We start from the raw sequence: 25,485 nt of genomic DNA on the forward strand, positions 1-25,485 counted from the left end.
ATAAGCATTTTTGTTTCCTGGAAAAGATAATTTTGCAGATTTACACAAACTTTTAAACAAATGCTTTGGTGTACATATAAACTGGCTGTTCTAAACTTTGTTTTGAACCTTATTTGCCCTAAAAAGTTATCACTAGCACTGACCTGTGTTGATCAAGTTCCATATAACTCCCATATAATTCTAGTTCAAGGACCTCAGGAGACTGCACAGATGAATATTGGTCTATTTTAGACCAACACAGGTCCTTGCACGCATTAGTAGCACTGTTATTTTAGATATGCATAGTTGTCAGTATTGCCAACACTTTTTGTTTGCTGTGCATTCAGCAAGCCATTCTAGGTGAGCACTATGTAGTGGCAGGCTAGGGCAGTGAGCACTATGTAGTGGCAGGCTAGGGCATGTAAGATTTATAATATGTTAAGATAGACTATGAACGCTAAAAGGTATGTGTGACTAGGTCAAAATTGAACCCAAGGGCATTTAGGGGAAAAGGTCTGATGGCTCCAGTGGTTAAGTGAGAACTGCCTAGGACTCATGTAGTGCCGATAACCATAGCTGCCAGTTTTTCCTCAGTGCCTCTAGCCTTTCCTGCTAGACCAGAAGTATATACTGAACCAGGCGTGAACAGATGAACTTTTGCTACAGGGTTATTATCCAGTTTAAATTATCATCCATTATATCAGCGCAGATTGTGTATATTGAGACAAAGTTTTTAAAGTCATAAGGGGCTACATGCAGCAAACTGAGCCCTTTTGGATACCATACCATCTCCTGCTAAGTATAATATGTCTCGCTAGCTACCTCCGCACACACTCGCTCCATCTACTCAGCTTACATCATTCTCTTCCAGACGGGCATGATCTCCAAGGCAGGAAGGCATCCCCATCCCACCCACTCAAAAAGTAGTAGCCAGCAAGGAGGCGGCTCCGCCTCAGGGATGTTCCTGCAGTCCTGCACAAAAGCTCCTAAAACTGCTGGGGAAAAGCGAAATAAGAGGAGGAGTTTCCAGGCCCGACGTGCAGACATATAGGCAGCAATGACACAAATGGCAGTAAGGTATACCTGCTCGATTTCCAGGACACAGCCAGGGGCAAGAACATGGCAAGACGGCTTACTAGAAAGGTTAACTGTCCCATCAAATCTTGGAAAGATGGCCAGTATAGATCTGTTTGAAGGCCAAGTCAGGTTTGCTTTAGGGTGCCAGATTAAACACCCGCATACTTGTAGGTACATTCCCTAAAGAGTTTAAGGGACCATAGAATGGATTTCCAAGATACATGCAAATACTCTTTGACTGTATCCTTGTGTGCAGTAATGTTTAAGGTACCTCATAGTTTATTATATCAGTTTACTAACAGATTTGATCATAATAGATTACTTTAATGTCTTGTAAAAGGATGTTTGATAGAGCCAAACTAAACCACTAAGCTTTATCATGATAGAAAATACATTTATTTTAGTTTCAAATAAGTAAACCTACCTGTAGACGTGCCAGTTGTGCAGTACGGGATACAATTTTGTTATACGGATCTACAATCTTTGCTCTTATTCTACAATGGAAACAGAGAATTTTTTACTCTATTAAATACATATCAATTACCAATACATTCAACACTAACATTTCATACATACCTGTCAATTGCACTTTGCAAAGCACCAATTCTAGTGTGCATCATCTGTAGAACACCTGCAAAAATTACATATGATCGTTAAACAAATGCAAGCACAATTAATTACAGACATATACCCAGATGTCAATGATCATCACTCTTCGAGGTTTCACTTATGTTATCATGTGCAAAAGACACCTGCAAATCCTTGGCGATCATTGTATGGATGTAGGCATACTCTTGTATCCATACTTGTAAGTACAAACTTAATAGCTTTACAAAACCCTGTGTAATCCATCCCATGCACATTAAAGAGGAGCTCCAGTCTCCCCTCAAAAAAATTAAATGTCAGTAACTATAAATACTGCAGCTGCTGACTTTTAATACAAGGACACTTACCTGTCCAAGTATCTGGCATTGTCCTCACCCAAGCTGATTCTTCAATCGGCTTTGGTAGCCAATGCCAGCATCATGAGTAAGGGAAACAGCAGTGAAATCTTGTGGCTTCACAGCCGATTTCCCGCTACGCTGCGCTTTGTGACTGGTGCCGCAGCCTTCCAGACCTGTGACGAGTCCCACAAAGCTGAATGGGGAAGAAGGAGGGGGCCTAACTTCTGCTTGAATCACGACCAGAAATGGTTGCAGTTGCCAAATGTGGCGGGGTGGGGGGGGGGGGGGTGTAAATAAGCAGAACTTCGCCTTTTGGGTAAAGTTCTGCACAAGTCTTCTAGTGAGGTCCTCTGAAATCTATTAGGTCATATTGCATTTCCATAGAATTGTACCCAGAAAGCAGGTAATCAAATCATACAGCATGTCCTCAGACAGCCTGTAATGTGCCGATTGAAGAATTAAAAGAAAATAATAAAAACTAGTGAAGCCAATTTCTTCGCAAAGGGAAAAAGGTCCATCACTTTGAGACACTAGCACAAAACTGAGGAGTCAGAGGGGTTATTAGAGAAGCTTGCTAGTGTCCAAACACCTGAATGTATGTACCTATAACCCATGGTATATGAATATTTTGCCCTGTCCTGTAATTCCCAAGATAAGAATTTTAATAGGTTTTTATAGACAAAAAATAATTTTCTTCTCATTCAATTATTATACACAAGTACATTTGGGGGTTTATCTTGTAAACTCAGCAACTGCTGGCATATGGATTGGTCACTATTGGGAGAAACTAGCCAGTCGTTCTTAAAATGCAATTATGCAAATATGAAACAGCAAGTATATATAATGTGAAATTAACATAAAAACACAGAATTTCCTGGAACTGTTACACTAACAACTTAAATGCTAGAATATAGTAGTTTCCATTTAAGACTTACAAATGCCATGATTTAAAAATATCAGTCATTGCTCTGTTAATCACTGACACAAAACAAAAAAACTAGGACTCAGCCTTTAAATATGCCCATACTGGTGTCATATAAGCATAGCTCAGACAAACTTGTGCAAGGATAAAAGAATAATATATATATATATATATATATATATATATATATATATATATATATATATATATATATATATATAATCATTTCATACAAAATTTCAAAACGTGAAACCTTCCCTCATAAAAAAAAAGAAAAAAAAGAAAGAAAAAGGATCACATGTAATAATCCACAAGAAGCTCACAATATATCAATTTAGGAAGCTCCTTGGTGTTAGGTTTTGTCTATATTATGACAGATGTAGACCCCTCAATGTTCAGTTATATGTAACAAAACAAACTACTGAAGGATCTAATGGCACATACACACTTTGCTTTTTAAGGAGGAAATGTTGCACTCTTAAAATCAGTGAAAAAATAAATACAATTCTTTTAACACCTGCATCACCTTACAAAAAATTTTTTCCCTAATGAAGGAATTAAGAAAACTTAAACTGGCTTGGTAAGATTATAGTTATACAAAAATCTTGGCATGAGTTTGCAGAACTGATATAAATATGGTTACAGCTCCACCTGCTGGAAGAGGGAAAGAATGCAACAAGTCTTCTATAGACATACTGATTCACATGGATCACCATGATCACATTGTTCTGAGATTTACTCATGGGAAAGCAGGACAAACGGGGTGAAATAGATGAATGAAGGGTCAAATCTTTAGCAAGACTGAAGCAGGCAACCATAAATAAAGTCAAGTCAATGTTAATTAGAAACCCCAAACTTCTCAGGTGTTAGCATATCTGATACCATCTTATACATGTACTTTCACAGCCAAAAATCGTTTGGTGTGAGATTAAAATGTGTAAAACCAATGTTTTAGGGACACGCAGACCTCCTTTCTTAACGTGATATAGGCCACATCAAGAAGAAGGCCTTTATTTGGTTTGAAAGAATTGCGTCAAGTATACTTTGTTAGTTGATTTATTTTCTTTACATTTTAAATGACTTTCAAAATAAATTTCATTAAAAACCAATAAAAAAAAAAATAAAAAATCACCACACACTAGTTTTTCATAAATACAATCAGAATGCAAGAGAAAAAAAAAAAAAAACGTAGATTATCCAATGATCAGCGTACAACCGGTAAGAAAAAAAAAAAGAAAAAGAAACACATTGGAATGCACTAAGCAGGTATGTTATTATTTTCCAATACCAAATCCCATAACGTAATGCTTAAAATGAATCTGTTGTACTTCATCATTCCTAAACCTCTAAATTTTCACAGCATAAAATAATAATACAAATAATAATAAAATAATGGTGAGTTAAAGCTATATATGTAGGGGATTAAATATACTATACCTGACAAAATAATCACATAAGATTGTTACAGTGAGAAAACAAAAACGTGATCTCTGGCTTTATGGTTTTGTTCACAATTGTTAAAAATACCGACAGTGAACCAAAAAAAAACAACAAAAAAATAAACACACACACACACAACACACCCCAGACACCCTATGTGAGTTATTTGACACACATGAAAAAGGTGCCTTAGCAACACACCCCAGATGCCTAATGTTTTTACACACCACTGATATGTTCTTAACGCACCACAGACAAGCTATAAACGTGCCCCAAGCGCGTACAGGAGCGTTTAGGGCATGTTACAATAGACTTGAATGGAAGAAGTTGACATGCTTCATCTCCTTCCAAATGCAACATGTCGCTCCATTCTCTCAAGCTTTTTTTTCAGGTTTAGAAAATGTGAACAGCTCTATGCGCTGTTCACATTATCAATTACAGATGGCATTACTAGGGTTTGAAAAGCATTAACCGCATCCAGCCATGGTATGAAAAACTGCAGATGCTGGGAGATGTACCTGTACATCCTCCCACATCTGCCGCTCGAGATCGGTGACCCGCTGTGTCTGCCGTACACAGCTGAATCCCTGATCAATGTACTGGGCCGTTCTGAGTGGCCCTGGTATCATGTGATCACTGTGACCAATCACAGCAAGCATGTGAACAGTAATAAAAAATGTCATTGTTTACTGTGTGAAATATGATTGGTACCAGCAATCACATGGTACAGGGCCAATTACAGCAATTTCTTTTTTGCAATTTTTAGTTTTATGGCTTTTCAATATTTTTGTTTTTGTCTTATGGGCGGTTTTGAAATGGAACCTAGCTATGGAAATTAGTTTTAAAAGGTGCTGATGCAATATCATATAAGATAGCCCTGTCCAAAATGGAGTGATCTTTGCATGGGATCATCCCCTATACAAAGTAGAGAGTGAAGCTGTTGGTATACCAAGAGAGCAGTGATATATTTTGTGATGTTTGTAAGTAGAATTAAGTAAAATCATTGTATTTGGTGTACATAATATTTTAGATATTGTATTATTGGGAGTTTTCTTTGATGTTTCAGTGGCAGCTCTATATCCCTGAGGAAGAGAGTGTTTTAACTGAAATCTTGAAACGTGTTGGATGTACGATACACTAAAACAAGCACCACAATTTATATGATCTGAGTATCACCTCAATCTATACATGTATTGCTATATGTTTTATAAGCCACTTTTGCCAGTGTGTGTTTTTTTCAATGAAATAACAAAAATGTGTAATTTTTAATGATTTTGTATTAAAGATGACATTAACAAAATATAATTTTCTTTGAGGTTTTGGCTCCCAAAGAGGAAAAAAGCAAAAGATAAGATTGTACTGGGGATAAAGGCAAACCCTTTTCCAAAATAGAGTGGACAACAGTTAAAAAAAAAAAAAAAAGTTTCACGAATAAAACCATAACACCTTTACAGTCTTTTACCGATCGGTTGTTACACAGTGATCATCTGGTGTAAAAAGCATGCACAGTGTAAAAAAAAAACAAAAAAAATAAATAAACACACAATTGTAATCACCCCCCAGAATAGTAAAGTGTCACAATGGTAACACTGCACTGCTTTGGTGACAGGAAGTGATGCAACATTCTTTTGCTTCCATTATGTGATGAGACATCTTGCTAAAAAGGTGGGAAGCCTCACTTTCATCATTCACTGCATGTGCTGCTAGTAATAGGGAGTCATGTCAGAGCTTACCGAGTTTCAAAGAGAGCAAATTGTTGGTGCCCACTTAGCTGGTGCCTCTGTCACTGAAGTTGCCAATCTATTTGCAGTGTCGCAAAGTATAGTATCAAAGGTTATGAAGGCATACACAGTTTATGGGAAAATGTCTCATAAGCATGGCTTGGCCCCTTCGTTCCAGTGAAGGGAACTCTAAAGGCATCAGCACACCAAGACATTTTGGACAATTTCATGCTCCCAACTTTGTGGGAACAGTTTAGGGATGGCCCCTTCCTATTCTAACATGACTGAGCATCAGTGCACAAAGCAAGGTCCATAAACACATGGATGAGCGAGTCTGGGGTGGAAGAACTTGACTGGCCGGTACAGAGTCCTGACCTCAACCCAAAAGAACACCTTTGGGATGAATTAGAGCGGAAACTGTGAGCCAGACCTTCTCATCCACATCAGTGCCTGACCTCACAAATGTGCTTCTGGAAGAATGGTCAAACATTCCCATAGACACACTGCCATACCTTGTGGACAGCCTTCCCAGAAGCTGTTATAGCTGCCAACTCAATATTGAGCATATGGATTAAGACTGGGATGCCATTAAAGTGCATGTGAAAGTGTGTAAAGGCAGGCATCCCGATACTTATGGTAATATAGTGTATGTACATACACACACCATAGTTTGTAGTCTCTGGAACTTTTCATGCAGACTAAATAATATACACTGATTTGTAAAGACAGGTAGCAGTATACATTTTGGCCTACCGGTAATTTTTTTTCCCCCTAAAACAAGATTAGCAAAACTCTGCAATTTTGCAAAAATATAACAAAGAAAAAAAATGTTTTTCTTTTTTTTGTAAAAAGACAAAATAAATAACCAAGTGGCTCCATCTAAAAAAAAATAAAAAAAATTATATATATATATATATATATATATATATATATATATATATATATATATTTACTTTCCTCTGGGTACAGTGTTTTAATTTTCATTCAAAGTGCGACAGTGCTGAATATTGGCCTGCACTGGATGGGGGTGAAAGTACCCAGGTGGTTAAAAATGTGCCCCAAATGGTGGCATTTAATGCCAGTGTAAACAGGGCCTAGGTCAACCCTGTGCTTTGCCCACACAAGAAAACAGGTTCACTTTAGTGCCCACCTTACTAACAGCCCATACTCCTCTCACCTTTCCTCCAACACAACTTTAAAATAGCTGGAAGGCAGGAAAGGAAGTCCAATGTATGCTCCGAGTAGATCAGTTCAGAGTTTACACTCTCCCAAATGGCAAAACTGAGCCAATCATCAGGCACCAGGGGGAGCAAGTCACATGCTCCTCCAAAGCCAGTCATAAGGAGCATTTTCTTTGCTCAAGGCAGCTGAACAGTGTGGGAGGAATAGCGAGAATATGTTACTAAAGAGAGGATAATAAAACCGGGAACAAACAAAACATGAACAGCAAAATCAACTGCACTCCTGTGATCCCCAGGAGAAGTACAGCCAATAGAGCTTTGGCTATACTTCTCCTTAAGCTGAAGTTAAGGGATGTACATCCAATTACCTGCAGCTGCTTACGATAAAAAATCTTCCCTGCAGTAGGGGCGACACGACTTGCAGCGCGACTCACAGACGCGACCTGCACACGACTTCAGCAGCGACTTGCAAAACGACTACTTTATAGAAGTCCATGCAAGTCGCCTGAAGTCGCCCCAAAAATAGTACAGGAACATTTTTCTAAGTCGGAGCGACTTGAGTCGTTCCTATTAGAACGATTCCATAGTACAGAACGGAGCGCGACTTGTCAGGCGGCTAAGTCACCTGACAAGTCGCGGTAGTGTGAACAGGCACTAAGGATACAATCCCAAGCAGCTGTCTTCTGCACTATGACGGTTAACTGAAGTTACTGCTACTCACAAAAATTGGTGTCACTCAGCCCCTTCTCCATTCACAAAATTTGTCTTACTGCTAACACACTATGGATGCAAAGCAGATGAACAACAGCATCTCCTCTGCTCAGTCACAGAATGGGATGACTGTTGGAGAGCAGTAAGAGGAGCTCTATGAATGGAGAGGAGAGCAAGAGGGGACAGGTGAGCTACACAACTTTTGTGAGCAGCAGCAGCTTTTGTTAACCTTCACACAACCAGAAGAAAGCCACTCAGTGCAGTATACGATGGCTGTGCAGGCGACACCGCAGGGAAGATTTTTTTTCACTTCTCTGTCAAAGCAGTACTACTTGAACGGAGAAGGGAACAGCTAGAAAAGTATCTGCCACTGACAGTGGCCGGGCTCTTTCAGAAGGCACCTAAGTGGGAGTGCATTGTGCTGACCCCCAGTGGCATCCCCGCCCCCCCCCCCCCGATTCCCCCATACCGTGCCCTCCTGACCTTCCTGTGCCAGGCCACCCTGAGTCCCCCTGTCCTGCTCACCCATATCCACTGCCCTACTAGTGACATCCGTACAATGTCCTACCTACTGCTGACCTTCGCAGAATGCCCTACCTACTGCTGACTTCTGCACTACATCCTACTGACCCCTGTACACTGCCCTACATCCTACTGACCAGACCTCTGTACGCTGTCCTAGCTACTACGGACCTCTGTACGCTGTCCTAGCTACTACGGACCGCTGTACGCTGTCCTAGCTACTACGGACCGCTGTACGCTGTCCTAGCTACTACGGACCGCTGTACGCTGTCCTAGCTACTACGGACCGCTGTACGCTGTCCTAGCTACTACGGACCGCTGTACGCTGTCCTAGCTACTACGGACCGCTGTACGCTGTCCTAGCTACTACGGACCGCTGTACGCTGTCCTAGCTACTACGGACCGCTGTACGCTGTCCTAGCTACTACGGACCGCTGTACGCTGTCCTAGCTACTACGGAACGCTGTACACTGCTCTACATCCTACAGACCTACCTGCTACCGACGCTGTACAGTGCCCTACATCCTACTGACCTCTGCACACTGCCCTACCTACTACGGACATCTGTACGCTGACCTACCTACTACGGACATCTGTACACTGACCTACCTACTACGGACATCTGTACACTGACCTACCTACTACGGACATCTGTACACTGACCTACCTACTACGGACATCTGTTCGCTGACCTACCTACTACGGACATCTGTACGCTGACCTACCTACACTGGTGAGAACTCAGAGCAGAAAGCCAGGCCTGAAATTAATCAAGCAAGTCAGCCTGCAGTACCAGATGTTGAGAGGGTGACCAATTACTCCCCAGTCATTGTGAATGAAAAGTGAATGTCGAGTTTCTAGCTGAAACTAACTTTTTAAAAAGGTAGACTACATATATTTTTACAGTGACATTAGTTTTATTATATTTTCTACATTTTCTCAATGCTGTTTTTTCATTGGGGGCTTGGTTAACTTCTAAAAAGGGTGCCACGCCCCAGATTTCCACCTCACAAAAAAAAAAAAAAAAAAAAAAAAAAGGTTGCCTACCCCGTAAAGCATTGCACCATGTCTCCTGCAGATCTGTCAGTGTATCTGTGTGCTTGTACATCCCATACAGCCAAGCAGATACACGGACTGGACAAATCAATGAACTAGCACAGCACTCCACAGTACTGTGGTAGTTCATTGAGAACTACAAGCCAATAACTGCAAAGGATGTCGGGGCTTGTAGTTAGGGTTGCCACCTCATCCCTTTAAACCCGAACACATAGGCATTACACAGGTTGTGGGGCTAATTTAATGCAGCTAAGCCACCAAGTTTAATTACCACCTTAACCAGCCACAGAACCTGTGTAATTCATATTCGTTCAGTTTTAAAGGGGTGAGGTGGCAACCCTACTTGTAGTTCATTCATGCACAGCGCTGTGTGAATGATCAACGTGGCCGTGCGGGTGGAGCCTCGCACGGCCATGCTGATTTCAAAAAGTGACAGCTAGTACAGGAAACTTCTCTCCGTATTAAAAATGGGTGTGACATTTTCCCAAAAGTGAACTTATCTTTTAAATAGATATATTTTTAGCCAGTAGATGGAACCATCAGACAGTCAAAAGGAAAATTAGAACGTCACACATTCATACTTGTAAATCGGTCAGAAAGCACTAAGCTTCAGTTTAAGCACCAACATTACAGCCAAAGAACAAGATTTTTCAGAAGGAAGTCAGCAATGGCAACCCCTACATATTTCAAATCAGACCGGCCCCTCGATGGAGATAAATATGAACGGGATTTTCAAATTTCAAAAATTCCACGATTTCATAAAAAAATAAAATAATTTTACAATATTATATATATATATATATATATATATATATATATATATATATATATGTGTGTGTGTGTGTGTGTGTGTGTGTGTGTCAATTTATTATTGCATTATATAGGATCACATTTATTTATATAGCTGTATCCAAAACCATTAAACAAAACATTTTAAATCACTTAAAATCTTTCCTGCCAAACATGAGCATCTAGCTCAATGATAGGATTGCCTTGAGCCTTAACTGTGAGCCATGCAGACAGAGCAGCAGTGCAACGAGTATCATCCAGAGAGTAGTTGAAGACATTCCATGAAGATCCAGAAAAAACAATTACGAATGCTGTTTGATGTTGATAGTAGGAAGAACTATTAAGTTGGCCATAGATGGATAGAATTTCAAAGAAAAATTCTGTTTTATTTGCATTTATCATTTGATTTTGGAATGAAGGGACCAAACAAACAAAAATCACATCCACTGCAACATTTTCTCATCAATGCAATTGAAAATGAACGTCGATTTGACTCCACTAATGATTCGAAAAATGAACAAACTTTCTTATGCCGTGTACACACGATCGTAATTCTCATCGGAAAAAGCTCTGATGGTTTTCCCGACGGAATTCGGTTCAAGCTGTCTTGCCTACACATGGTCACACCAAATTTATAATGCGGTGACGTACAACGGGACTAGAAAAAGGAAGTTCAATAGCCAGTAGTCAATAGCTTCTGTCTCATAGTTGAATCTGAGCATGCGTGATTTTTGGCGTGTCGGAATTGCATACACACGATCTGAATTTCCGATAGAACGTTTTTCCGTTGGGAAAATTGAGAATTTTTGGCTGGCGGAAATTCAGACAGCTACATTCCGATGGAGATGAAAAGCTCTCATCGGTCTTTTTCTGGCCACAATTCCGATCGTGTGTATGCGGCATAAGAACCTTTTTTCACCAAGAATTTTCATTCAAAATTGTATAAAGATACACCAGGATTCATGAGAGTGTAATGCAGAGTTTTTTCCTGTTGCCTAGTGGGCATGTACCCCGAGTGATGTCTCGAGCAGCCGGGTCACATCCTAGGATGCCTCCAGGCCGCTCGGCCAGCTCAAACCACAGACTCAACATTTTGCCATACAAGCAACAGTCAGCATACCCAGAAGTAAATCGAGCACATCACACTATCCAAACCTGGCGCCTGTAGTTGGGCTCTACATGTCCAAGTAGTCCACAGAGATCTCTGTACGAACAGCAGGGACACGCTAAACTGTTAAAGTTCACGCTCTCAAATCAACATGGACCATTTTGAATCCTTATGCTGCCAGCATTAGTAATTAGATAGGAAACTATATCATTTATTTATTTTAAACTTTTTTTTTACATTTCTTTAGTTGCTTCCTGGTTTCCATGCCAAGGGAAATTATATCATACATCCCAGGAGTCTCCAGGAGAGGTTTTCTCATCTAAGCACACCCACCTGCCTGCATGCCCGAGCTAACGGCAGATAGATTCCAGGAAGCAAATGCTACATGAATTATCTGCCCTTACTCAAGATGGCCATAGCCAGAAATGCTAGTGATTTCTCAGCAAAATAAAGTATGGAGACATAGATGGATGGGGGAGTTTGATTTGAACATTAAAAACAAAATAATAATTACATAGCGCTTTTGGTTTGTAGTGCTGAGATACAGTATAGTTCCGCTTTTAGGCTCAGTTAATGACGACTTGTTGTGCAAGCTTGTCAGGCGACTTCCTTATGACCTGCTGCCTACTTGAGTGCAACTTCAGAAGTGACTTTTGGGAATGCCTGGGTAATCTTCCTGTAATGTTGGATCCATAATCACATCAATATAGATGGAGGATCAGACTTGGAGGCGACTTCCATTAAAGTCTATGGGCAAAGGTCGGATAGAAGGAAGCTTTTGTAGAGTCGGAGCGACTTCAGTAATGCCAATTAAGACAGCTCTTATTGACTAGCATGGGATTTTACATGTCATGCAAGCTGGGGTCTCACAAGTCAGATCCCAAGTCGCGGTTTTATTAACAGACTAAAATTTGTGAACCGAGCCCAAGTATGTGGTCTGACCTGGACAACTTTCCTGGTGGCATCCTGGGAGGTAAAGCTACCCGAGGCATCACTCAATGTTGCAGCTGTGTGCATCAAATAAAGGAATCAATATTTGCTTGGTAGAACGTATCTAACACAATTTATGTGCGGAGTGCTCACTCCATACAACTTTGTATTTGGATTATGTGCTGCAACTGATTTTATATGCAACAAGAAAACCTTGGCTTGTTAGTGTATCAATGAACTCCATGTTCGCTGCACAGTAGCGTTTTAAACCCATATCTCAGGTGACATACCTCCTTGTGAGCCAGACTTTGTGATATAAGGATATTTGTATTTCCGGCTGGTGATTTCTCCAGGGTATCATCACTAGTGATGGCCAGTGACAAATATTGCTTACTACCCTCAACAGCGGGCAGTATTCATCACTTTTATCATATCATTAAGCCACACAAGCATGTTCAATAGGAAGGATTGTAAAGGTTTTTTTTGTGTGCGTTAATGTTTTTGTATATAGCTACTGTATATAAATGAATGTGGATAGAATACAATAGTAAACTGGCATCGCTTTGCCATCACGGAACTGCCGAGGTTAGAAATTCCTGTTATTGTAAGTAACAGAAAATGTTCAGCCACTGCGTATATCAACATGATTTACTGTAATGATGATTCTTTACTCTGTATTTCTCTCAATTTTTGATAACCAGTTTTGTACCCAATAAAAAAAAAAAAGCTTGTCAAAAAAAATCCCGTTAATACTGATCTTCATTGAAGGTCATGTCTTATTATTTGAAATTCATTTTTTGGAATTTTAATTTGAACAGGCATAATGGATTAAGGTTTAGAATTCATTATTTATAAGAGATGGATGCTGTGCCTCACTTTTCTTTTTGTTATTATTTATTTCAAGACAAGTTTCCTTTAAATGACTGATCTAAGATACAGTGGTATGAAAACTTATTTGCCACCTTTCTGATTTTATGCAAATTTGTCACACTTAAATGATTCAGATCATCAAATAAAATGTCATTATTACACAAAAGTAACTGAGCGGGTAAGTATGACATGTTATTGTTACCTAAAAAAAAAAAAAAAATCACTTTAAGGTATAAGTGGTAAACGAAATGGTAATTTCAGAGTTTGGCTTGCAGGCATCAGCCTTTGCATCAGCCTTTGCATTAATACAGTAACATTGAAAGTACAATCATTTATTAACAGACTAAAAAATAAAATACTTGGCACTCAGAAGGACTATATACACTGTAAATTCACCTAACGTAGCAATAACCATAAACATAATATAAGATAAGGTGTGCATGCACATTGCCGCGGGTTTCTAGCAACGTGCAAGAATAATGGCGGCATTCTGTCTCTGTACTGACCTTGTAATAAAACAAAGCCTGGGGCAATGAAAACACTTCGGATATTTGTATAATCAGGTTATATAATGTCTAGACTTCTAAGAAAACCATTGTTTATGCAGTTATTTCCTAGATTTTAACTGAAATGTTAGCTTCTTAATGATGACAATCTTTTATTTTTATTTTTTTTATTTATTTTTTTAAATCAGTTTGTTCTAAACAGCAATGCCCGATTTCACAGACCAGTACATATATATTCACACATACATTAACAGAATGAAGTATAAAATCTAAAAAAAGAAGTTTGTGTTTTTAGAGAGTAGAAATGATTTTCAAGGCTTTGTGTTAGGAAGAATCTTTCATCACTTCCACCTTTGCAGAGACCAACAATGGATTATCGTACTACATCATCCATATGACCATTCCTAGACTGTGATAATTCAGCAAAATAAAACTGGTTCCAGCAGCACAAATTCAGGATGTACCTAATTCTCAGACAAAGAGAATGATTTATGAAAACTAGAAAAGAAAAAAGTAGTGAGAATGTTGCCCTTGGCAAACAAACAATCAGGCATTGTGTGCATGATCATGGCCTTTGCACACAGGGCTAAACCGTGTCAATATCGGGCACTTTCACCCCCTTCTTGCCCAGGCCAATTTTAAAGCGCTGTTTCACATTGATTGACAATTGCACAGTCATGCTCTGTACCAAATTACATAGTAATTTTTTTCACATGACTTTTGTAGCATGTAATCACCACTGGGTTTATTTTTTGCTAAATAAAACAAAAAAGAAAAAAAAAATGCATTTTTGTTTGCTTTAAAATTTTGCAAAAAAAATGATCTTTTCTTAAAAATGTAGGTCAAAATGTACATTTCTTTGGTTCAAATACCCAAATCAGTGTTTACTATTTAGTCTGTAGTAAAGTTAGAGTCCACAAAAGTATAGTATATATTACCAAAAGTATTGGGACACCTGCCTTTACACGCACATGAACTTTAATAGCATCCCGGTCTTAGTCCATAGGGTTCAATATTGAGTTGGCCCAACCTTTGCAGCTAAAACAGCTTCAACTCTTCCGGGAAGGCTGTCCACAAGGTTTAGGAGGGTGTCTATGGGAATGTTTGACCATTCTTTCAGACGCGCATTCATGAGGTTGGGCACTGATGTGGACGAGAAGAAGGCCTGGCTCACAGTCTCCGCATGAATGCATCCCAAATGTGTCTATCCGGTTGAGGTCAGGACTTTTTGTATGCCAGTCAAGGTCCTCCACCCAATGTCTTTATGGACCTTGCTTTGTACACTGGTCCAAATCATATGGTGGAGGAGGAGGGATTATTGTGTGGGGTTGTTTTTCAGGGGTTGGGATTGGCTCTTAGAACCAGTGAAGGGAACTCTTAAGGCATCAGCATCAGCATACCAAGACATTTTGGACAATTTTATGCTCCCAACTTTGTATGAACAGTTTGGGGATGGCCCTTGTCAATGGGCATGGGTACTTTAGGAGCGGTGTATACACTGCTCCCACAGGCCTCAAAGAAGTTGCTTGCAGGACTTTTTTTGAAGTCCGGCCAGCGCAGCGCCCCAGTGCGAAAACACTCTGGTTTTCACACTAGGATTGCAGATGAGAGATTTTTTCAGGCGCTATTTTTCATGCTCAAGCACCTGAAAAACGCCTACCATGTGAAGGGGGTCTTAGCATGGTATTTGCATTTGGAATCTATTGCTGTGAACCTACAGCATGCTTTCAAAGGAGCAGTACATGCAAGTGAAACATGCCATTGTAAGGCTTCAAATCAACAGTTTGGTACATTCTGAGGAAAGAAGAATGCACTGGAGGGCTCAGCAACATAAAAAGGCCTGGAAGTCCACGGAAGACAGCAGCGATGGATGATCGCAGGATCCTCTCTATGGTAAATAAAAACCCATTCACAACATCCAGACAAGTGAAGGACACTCTCCAGGAGGCGAACATATCATTGTCAAAGTCTACAATCAAGAGAAGACTTCACAAGAACATATACAAAGGGTTCACCACAAGGTTCAAACCATAAGCCTGAAGAATAGAAAAACCAGATAAAAGATATCAAACTGAAAAGATATAGCCAGATAGCTGAATATTTTGTGAACATTTTAAAGTTTGTTTGGCGTCTATAGGTGAAAGTATGAAGGAGCTGAAAAACTGTTGGCAGCGGAAGATTTTACGGATTTTAAGCATGCTCTCATTGACTTCAATGTTAAAAAAGGGTGTTAAAAAGCTTAATATTTTGAAAAGTATAAAATAGTAGAAAAAAAAGTTGAAGGAGAGCACACATCAGCTGAAAGAGCTGGACATTTTAAAAGTTGAATGGCTTTAATAGCTGAAAGTATGCAGGAGTTACGCAGAGCCAAAAAACATGATGATGATTGAGGATAATGAATGATGAAGATGATAAAAAAACGAACAACAATAGTGGGACTGCTAAAGCATTCCCACTAATTATGCACGTTAGCACACAAACGTGCAGGCAAAGCGGCACTTTTACCATGTTTTTTAGCCCAGTTTCACACTACTGCGATCACAGACATCACATGTGATTGCCACCCGCAGTGCCAATCACATGCAATGTCTGTGAAATGCGAGATCAGCCATACAGTTGTATGGCTGAACTCGCATTCGACTTTTTCCACCCATACTGAAATCGGATCACATGGGTGTTCTCACTTATGCAATCTGACTTCTGTGTGAGTTCGCACTGCAATCTGTGAACCGATCTGGGGATGTCATTAATGTAATGACATGGGGGGATATCCAGTAAACAATACAGGTCTGGGTATGTCTATGTGACTAGTTTAAACAGCAACACTAATTTCTACTAATAATCCACAACATAAATACATAAAATAGTGAAAATTCATATAAAATCCAAAGTGCAACGTGTTGCGATCCTGTAGTCGCATAAAAGTGCAAATATTCAAATGTGCCGCTGTGGCTGATAAAACAATAATGTTTGTTGCTATTAGTGTAAAATCTACAACATAAAACTGTGAAATAATAAAAACAAGAAAAAAGAAGAAAAAACACAATATAACATTCAAAAGTGCAGCGTGTTGCGATCCTAAAATCGCATAAAGTGCAGGTGTTCTGCTGTGGTGCACATAGGCAAACCTTCAAACATAAATAATAATTCAGTGACAAAAAATATAAGTGTATCAGACAAAAAGTCAGTTTTCAGTGCAAAGTGCTGCAATTATTCTCAAAATCGCATAGGATGTGACTTCAACAAGATAAACGATGTGGAGCTGTTGCAATGGGAAGGGCAGTGGTGCTGGTGGAAAGGGATGTGGCCTTGGTGGTCCCGTATATACCAGTAATGGATGTCCCCTTACCTTACCGCTGTAAGGTAACAGCGTATATATAGAGAGCTTTTTGGGATCCTTTAGCGGAATTTTCCCTTTAATGTGGGGTGCCCAGGTCCTGACCAATGATATGGTCCCTTTAAGGGGGTTTCCTCTGTGGTATTGCAGTCAGGGTTCCTCAGTGGTATGGCATATACATGGGTTTAAGCAGAGATGGAGGAAGAATACTCCATAGTGTAAGATGCTTCAACAGGTTTATTGTTATTAAAACAGTTTAAAAATACTCACAAACAAACAGTCTGTACAAGCAGTGTATAAACAAGCTGCGGGCTCGGTCTACGTCACTTCCTGGTTGCTGTGTCCCGACGCGTGTTCGTCACGGGTCACATAACTTCATCAGGGGATCGATGAAGTCATGTGACCCGTGACGAACACGCGTCGGGACACAGCAACCAGGAAGTGACGTAGACCGAGCCCGCAGCTTGTTTATACACTGCTTGTACAGACTGTTTGTTTGTGAGTATTTTTAAACTGTTTTAATAACAATAAACCTGTTGAAGCATCTTACACTATGGAGTATTCTTCCTCCATCTCTGCTTAAACCCATGTATATGCCATACCACTGAGGAACCCTGACTGCAATACCACAGAGGAAACCCCCTTAAAGGGACCATATCATTGGTCAGGACCTGGGCACCCCACATTAAAGGGAAAATTCCGCTAAAGGATCCCAAAAAGCTCTCTATATATACGCTGTTACCTTACAGCGGTAAGGTAAGGGGACATCCATTACTGGTATATACGGGACCACCAAGGCCACATCCCCTTCCACCAGCACCACTGCCCTTCCCATTGCAACAGCTCCACATCGTTTATCTTGTTGAAGAAGTCACATCCTATGCGATTTTGAGAATAATCGCAGCACTTTGCACTGAAAACTGACTTTTTGTCTGATACACTTATATTTTTTGTCACTGAATTATTATTTATGTTTGAAGGTTTGCCTATGTGCACCACAGCAGAACACCTGCACTTTATGCGATTTTAGGATCGCAACACGCTACACTTTTGAATGTTATATTGTGTTTTTTCTTCTTTTTTCTTGTTTTTATTATTTCACGGTTTTATGTTGTAGATTTTACACTAATAGCAACAAACATTGTTTTATCAGCCACAGCGGCACATTGGAATATTTGCACTTTTATGCGACTACAGGATCGCAACACGTTGCACTTTGGATTTTATATGAATTTTCACTATTTTATGTATTTATGTTGTGGATTATTAGTAGAAATTAGTGTTGCTGTTTAAACTAGTCACATAGACATACCCAGACCTGTATTGTTTACTGGCTATCCCCCCATTGTGAATTTTATATACTGCTTTTAATCAATAGATATATCCTCCTTGTGTACAGCGCACCACTACCCTTCTTACTCATTATTCCCCGGGGTTCAGATATTTCCCTTTCAGTGTGTGCAGCAGTACCCCATCTCCCTCTATTTCCCTGACGTGGCGCAGGAATACTTATTTTCCACTGATTAATGTAATGACAACCGCAGCGGTTCGCAGAAGGCAGTGTGAACTGCCTGCAGGAGAGATGCGATGCGAACGACATCCATAGGGAACCATGTTAAATGGGCTGTAGTACCAGTAGGTTTCTGCAAAACTGAAAACGCATTAAAAAATGCATAGGTGTGAACCAGGCATTGTTCACACCAGATGCAGTTCTGTGGGCTTTTTTCTGCACTAAAAATGCATTTTCCATGTATTCCAATGGCTCTAGTTCACACTAGTGCAGTAAAAAAAAAAAAAAAAAAGTAGAACACGCTGCATTTTTTCCTGCACAGAACTGTACTGGAACATAGCAAATGTTATCAAAAACGTACTGGAACTGTGTGTGGTGTGAACCGTAAGCAAAAACTGATCTGGAACGTATCCAGAGTGCATTTTTCTAGTGTGAACTAACCGTGAAAATGCACTGGTGCGGAAACCGACTGCACTGGTGTGATCTAGAGCCATTGGAATACATGGAAAACACTGTGCATGCATTTTGTGCAGAAAAAAAGCACACGGAACTGCATCTGGTGTGAACTGGCCCTGAGAAGGGATAAGCAGACACATACTAAAATCAGTGCAACTGTGTATAATAATAACCAATCAGCTTCTGCAGTGGGAAAAATAATTATTTGATCCCCTGCAGATTTTGAAATTTTCCCCTATTACAAAAAAATGAAGGGTCTATACATTTTTATCATAGGTGTATTTTAAATTAAACTGACAGAATATCAACTAAAAATCCAGAAAAAAACATGATACAAATGTTATAAATGGAGTTGCAGTTCAGTAAGTAAAATATTTATTTAATCCCCAAGAAAAACATGACTTTGTGCTTGCCAACAAGGGTTTCTTCACCAAGTACTGACATAAGACGTTTCTTGTAGTTGGTTACCAGGTTTGAACACATCTCAGAAGGGATTTTGGGCTACTCTTCTTTACAGATCTTTTCTAAATACTTAAGGTTTCTTGTCTGTTGCTTGGCAATTCGAAATTTCAACTCCCTCCATAAATTTTCTATAGGATTAAGGTCTGGAGACTGGCTAGGCCACCCAATGACCTTAATGTGCTTCTTCTTGAGCCACTCCTTTGTTGCCTTGGCGGTGTGATTTGGGTCATTATCATACTGGAAGACCCATCCATGACCCATCTTCAGTGTTCTGGCTGAAGTAAGAAGGTTCTCATCCAATATTTTACAATACATGGCCCAGTACATTGGCACCTCAAAGCAGCAAAGTAGGCTTGTACCTTTAGCAGAGAAACAGCCCCAACGCATAATTTTTCCACCTCTGTGCTTGACTGTAGGGATGGTGTTCTGAGGGTCATAGTGAGCATTTTTCTTCCTCCAAACACAACAAATTGAGTTAATGCCAAAAAGCTAAATTTGGGTCTCATCTGACCACAGTACTTTCTCCTAATCCTTCTCCGAATCATTTATTTAGATGTTCATTGGCAGACTTCAGATAGGCCTGTACATGTGCCTTCTTGAGGAGGGGGACCTTGCAAGTGCTGCAGAATTTCAATCCATGGCAGTGTATTGTGTTACCAATGGTTTGTTTGGTGACTGTGGTCCCAACTGCATTGAGATCATTCTCAAGCTCATCCCGTGTAGTCCTGGGATGATCCTTCACTTTTATCATGATCCTTACCCCATGAGGCAAAATCTTGCATGGAGCTGCAGACCGATGGTGATTGATGGTAATTTTATATTTCTTCCATTTGCGAATAATTGCTCCAACGGTTGTCTCCTTCTCACCAAGCTTCTTGCTGATGGTCTTGTCTTGTAGCCCATTTCAGCATTGGGCAGGTCTATAATCTTGCCCCCGACATCCTTTGACAGCTCTTTGGTCTTGCCCATGATAGTGAGGTTTGAATGGAAGAAAGATTCTGTGGACAGGTGACTTTTATACACATAAGGAGTTGTCGTTAGGAGTCTTAAGTTGACAGGACTAATCTGTGTACCACATGAGCACATACTGTAGCCAGTCTGTGGGAGCCAGAATTATTGTTGTTGGCTGGTAGGGGATCAAATACTTATTTTACTCACTGAACTGCAACTCAAATGATAACATTTGCATCATGTGTTTCTGGATTTTTTGTTGATATTCGGTCTCTATCATTTAAAATACACCTATGATGATTATAGACCCTTCATTTCTTTGTAAGTGGGCAAACTTACAAAATCTGTCGGAGATCGAATTGTATAGTTCCATTTTATCCACTGTCTTTAATAATGGAGCAATGTAGTTATTTCTTTGTAAGTATTGCAATAACATAACTCTTTAACACTATCACTTTCTTCAATACTACCTTCATTTGTAAAGTGTTAAACACCAATTTCAAAATAAAAAAAAATTGATTTGTAAAAAGTATTTTAAAAAGGTAGCCAAAAAATGTAGCATCCAATATACCTGTCATGACATTGGTAATTGAAAACTTACAGGGTATTTAAAAAAAAAAAAAAAAAAAAAAAAAAGGAAAAACGTACCCTCCAGAGACTCCATACCAGTTGCTTGTGCCAATAGGTCTTCATGTCGTGCAACTACCTAAAAAAATAAAAAGAAATAATAATAATAATAAATTATTGTAAAAAAAAATATATATATATATATATATATATATATATATATATATATATATATATATATATATATATATATATATATATTTATATTTAGGCTGCGGGAAAAGGATTTGTGTTGGGGGGGGGGGATTTTGGAGGAGGAAGAGGATTTGCGCTGGAAGAAGGAGGCAACAGGGATTTCTGCATTTTTCTTTTGATAAAACTTTGGCTTAGCATTCATATTGGTGCTCAATGTTATTTTGGGTGTTGGGGATGAGTGGGGTAAGTATTTCTTGCCAACTCCTGCTCTCTTCATTTTGCACTCCTTACCCATGCACTCTGTGCATTACATCCAACTGACCCCTGAATTTTGTGCCTTATGTACCCCCTGTGGTGTTACATACTCCTAACCCCTTCACTCTAAATTGTGTATTGCCCCCGCTTTTTCCACAAAAGAAGAAGCCCATGCTCTGGTTGAGTAAGCTGTGACCCCGCTTGGAGGTGAAAGGTTTTGTGCCCGGTATGTAAGTGTTATGGCCATCTTGACCCATCTTGCTATTGTGCTTTTTAAAGCTCACTGACCTGTATTATATCCTGAGAAAAAGGACAAATAAATACTGACGATTTCCACCAATCCTTAGTTCTTTGTAGATTGGATGTAAGAAAAATCCTCATAACCTATTTGGAGTATGTTTCTCTATTCTTGCTGTCAAGAGTAGCTGGGAGAGAAGGAATAACAGTATTTTGCGATATGTGAAATGTCGAGGGGACTTTTGGTAGGAAGGCTGGATCTAGCGAGAGGATTATTTTGGTCTAGGTCAGCGATATACAATTAGCGGACCTCCAGCTGTTGCAGAACTACAAATCCCACGAGGCCTAGCAAGACTCTGACAGCCACAAGCATGACACCCAGAGGCAGAGCATGATGGGACTCAGTTTTTCAACAGTTGGAGGTCCGCTAATTGCATATCCCTGGTCTAGGTGAATGGTGGCGTATGGTTCAAGCATTGACAAGATCTGTATTTCGCTCACCCTTCTTACAGTGACTAGTGAGGCTGGAAGTACCATTTTTAGAGTGAGAATTTTTATCTGAACACTCATATAGGGGTTCTAATGGAGCAGTTAAGAATTTGTGCAGAATCGTAAATATGTCCCATGAAGAAAACTTCCTGATGCTTGTAAACTTAGTTTTACCTACCAAATATAGGAATGTTTTAATAAGCGAGTCCTCTGCCAGTTTTGTATTGAAAAAAAAAAAAGAGACGATAGGGCTGCCACCTGAACTTTTAGGGTCTTGTGTGAGAGTTTGTCAGCTCTATCCTGAAAAAAGTCTAATGCCCCATACACACGAGCAGATTTTCCATCGGAAAAATCTTAGATGTTTTTTTTTTTTTACAGAATTCTGCTCAAGCTTGGCTTGCATACACACGGTCACACAAAAGTTGGCTGAACTTTTGACCGTCAAGAACGCGGTGATGTGCAACACTACGACGAGCCGAGAAAATTAAGTTCAATGCTTCCGAGAATGCGCCAAATTGTTTCCGAGCATGCATAGGAATTTTACGCATCGGAATTGGTACAGACGATCGGAATTTCCGATCAAAACTTTTTTCGACCGAAAAATTGAGAACCTGCTGTCAGTCTTTTGCTGGCTGGAATTCTGCCAGCAAAAGTCAGATGGAGCATACACACGGTCTCATTTTCCGACCAAAAGCTCTCATCGGACTTTTGCCTACGGAATTTCCGATCGTGTGTACGCGGCATAAGACCCCATACACACTATTAGATTTTCTGCAGATTTTTGTCTTCACATAGAAGGGATATCACTGCTCCAGGCAGGTCCGCCGGAACAAAAGCCTCTACTCTAGAGATGAAGAGCCCCAGGTGCTGGAAAATGCATGTAGCAAATGAAGATAAAATGGAAAACTCTGGACAGCCGCACTCCAATGAAAAGTTTCTTGTGTCTATTATTGTAAAATCAGGATCACACTGTACAAGCCACAGCAAAGCAATACAAAAAAAGAGCTGATGTGTTTCACACTGCCAAAAGTGCTTACTCATAGCATGAATAAGCACTTTCGGCAGTGTGAAACGCGTCAGTTTTTGGATTGCTTTGCTGTGGCTTGTACAGTTACATTGTTAGTAAGGTTGAATAAAGACACCAGTCCATCCAGTTCAACCTGAGTGTCTACAATTGTCCCTATCCCTATATAGTGTAACATTGCACACTCATATTGGTCCCTACGTCCTCAAGGAGCCCAAAATCCAAGGTCCCCATTCATATACTAGGGTCAATTTTGGACAGAAGCCAATTAACCTATCAGTATGTCTTTGGATTGTGGGAAGAAACCGGAGTACCCAGAGGAAACCCACGCATGCAAACTCCAGGCAGGTAGTGTCGTGGTTGGTATTCGAACTATCGACCCTTTTTACTGCTAGGTGAGAGTGCTACCCACTACACCACTGTGCCGCCCAGTGTGATCCTGATTTTACAATAAAAGGCACAAGAAACTTTTCATTGGAGTGCAGCTGTCCAGAGTTTTCCATTTATCTTCATGTAGTGCAAGGGCCTGCCTGATTGCATACAAATTGAAACTCTTAAGCTTTGACCTCAAATTATATGTTTTGATAAATCTGAAGACAAAAATCTGCTGAAAATCTAATAGTGTATATGGGGTCTTAGATTGTGGGTATCATTTTAAGCTCTATTCTACCTTTTTCCATGCACAAAGATAAAAATGTTTTGCATACTTCTTTGTAAATGGCTTGAGTGACTTTTTTCCCCCTTTCTGATTTATCCCATTCTTTTTTGATTAGATTTCTTATGTTGCAAGCTCTTATACATTTTATCATATAGGGAAAGTTCGGCCTTCTGTTCTTTTATGCCCAGGGTATCTTAGAAGCTCTTCTGTGTCCACTGACGGGAAGAGAAGACTTTGGCTTCTGCTCAGACTCGACATAAGAACAATCCCAGTCTCTGACTTAGAATCATCTGAGTCTTTTTTCTGATCAGATCTGCCAGGATCTTCCCCACTGCAGGATGGAAGAGTAGCCTGGCTGGCGGATGGGGGTGTCGTTAAGGCCCACGCCAGCCGGGGTTTGCAAATTGTGTAAAGCTGTAAGCAGTGGCCCAAGCGTATCCCACATTTCTTTCCTAAATGAAGACAGCATGTCTTTGAAAAACCCTTGTGACTAGTTTGATGATACACTTTTAACACAGCGGTTTTGTCCAATCTGAGTAAAGTCTGTGGCCACAAGAGGTACTTTCTTTGTTGCTGATCTTGGCCTTTTTCTCTTCTGGGGCTTTTTTTTCTGAAACAGCAACAAAGGCACCCAGAATGAGGAGCGGCAAAAACACACTACACTATAGTAAGCACATGGTGCACAGTGATAGGTGAAAACAGAGGTGACCCAGTGTACTCTAGCTTACCTTGGAGCTCTCCTGATCTGTAGGATCTGTAGGGCAGGATGGTGCAGTGTCTGACACGGTCAGCTTACGTGAACATCAGACACATGCCCCCCTTTAAAAGCTTTCTCTGCCCCTGCTCTGGCCCCACCCCCAGCTTCCCAGTCAGTAGTATGGGTGGACACATACCTGCTGATTGCGTGCTTTGTTCCCCACACTGCTGTAGGTTTCTGGCTTCAGTAATATTAGAAATGCATGGTTCCAAGTTCAGAAAACGTGCTGGCTGGAAGTGACACGAAAGCTGAAAATAACACGATCAGCATCCCGGTAGCAAGCCGGCACCATAGCGAACACAGCAGCCATAAGCCAATGCCTGGGGGAAGGAGACTGAGCACCCCTTTGTCTCCTGGCATTGCAGTAATGAGGGAGAGACACCCAGGGAGGCTATCACACAAATGCCAGCAAGCTGGGGGGGGGGGGGGGGGGTGGTTGCTTACTCCCCAGTGGAAGTGAAGCCTCAGGCTAAAGGAGTCCCATGTCCTGGTCCTGCCTGATCTCCCCATTTGTGGAGGCAGTCAAACAGGGAGGCCCTTGCAACTAGCACAAAGACCTGGACGAAAATAAACTGTGAAGATCTCCTTGGTCCGGAGGAAACAAGAACTGAGGCATGTAGGTATGTGTGAACTTTTTGTAATGGTAGATATGTTTCCTGTTTGTAGGTGGGAAGACAACTTTAGAAAAATATCAATATATACGTATTGTGGCAGTGCAATGCCCCACCAGGTTGATGTTAACCCAGGATTCTCAACCAGGCAGGTTGAGGGGCTCTAGGGGGTTTGCTTAATTAGGAGGAAACTGGCTTGCAGAGTATTGGCAGGGCATTG

The 25,485-nt window shown here is 40.3% G+C and overlaps 1 protein-coding gene across 1 annotated transcript in view; it reads right to left on the reverse strand.

Annotated features, from left to right (window-relative positions):
* Positions 1-25,485, reverse strand: part of COG5 (component of oligomeric golgi complex 5) — a 485,726-nt gene that overhangs the window by 451,095 nt on the left and 9,146 nt on the right. The window contains exons 3-5 of the mRNA XM_077472430.1: positions 21,121-21,178; positions 1,633-1,687; positions 1,481-1,550 (exon numbers count right to left, since the gene is read on the reverse strand). Of these exons, the coding sequence (XP_077328556.1) occupies positions 1,481-1,550; positions 1,633-1,687; positions 21,121-21,178 (183 nt within the window). The remainder of the gene's footprint in view (positions 1-1,480; positions 1,551-1,632; positions 1,688-21,120; positions 21,179-25,485) is intronic.

This window comes from Lithobates pipiens, unplaced genomic scaffold (genome assembly GCF_037356315.1).
Source record: "Lithobates pipiens isolate NorthernLeopardFrog02 unplaced genomic scaffold, aLitPip1_a1.2 Scaffold_8, whole genome shotgun sequence".
Taxonomy (NCBI): domain Eukaryota; kingdom Metazoa; phylum Chordata; class Amphibia; order Anura; family Ranidae; genus Lithobates; species Lithobates pipiens.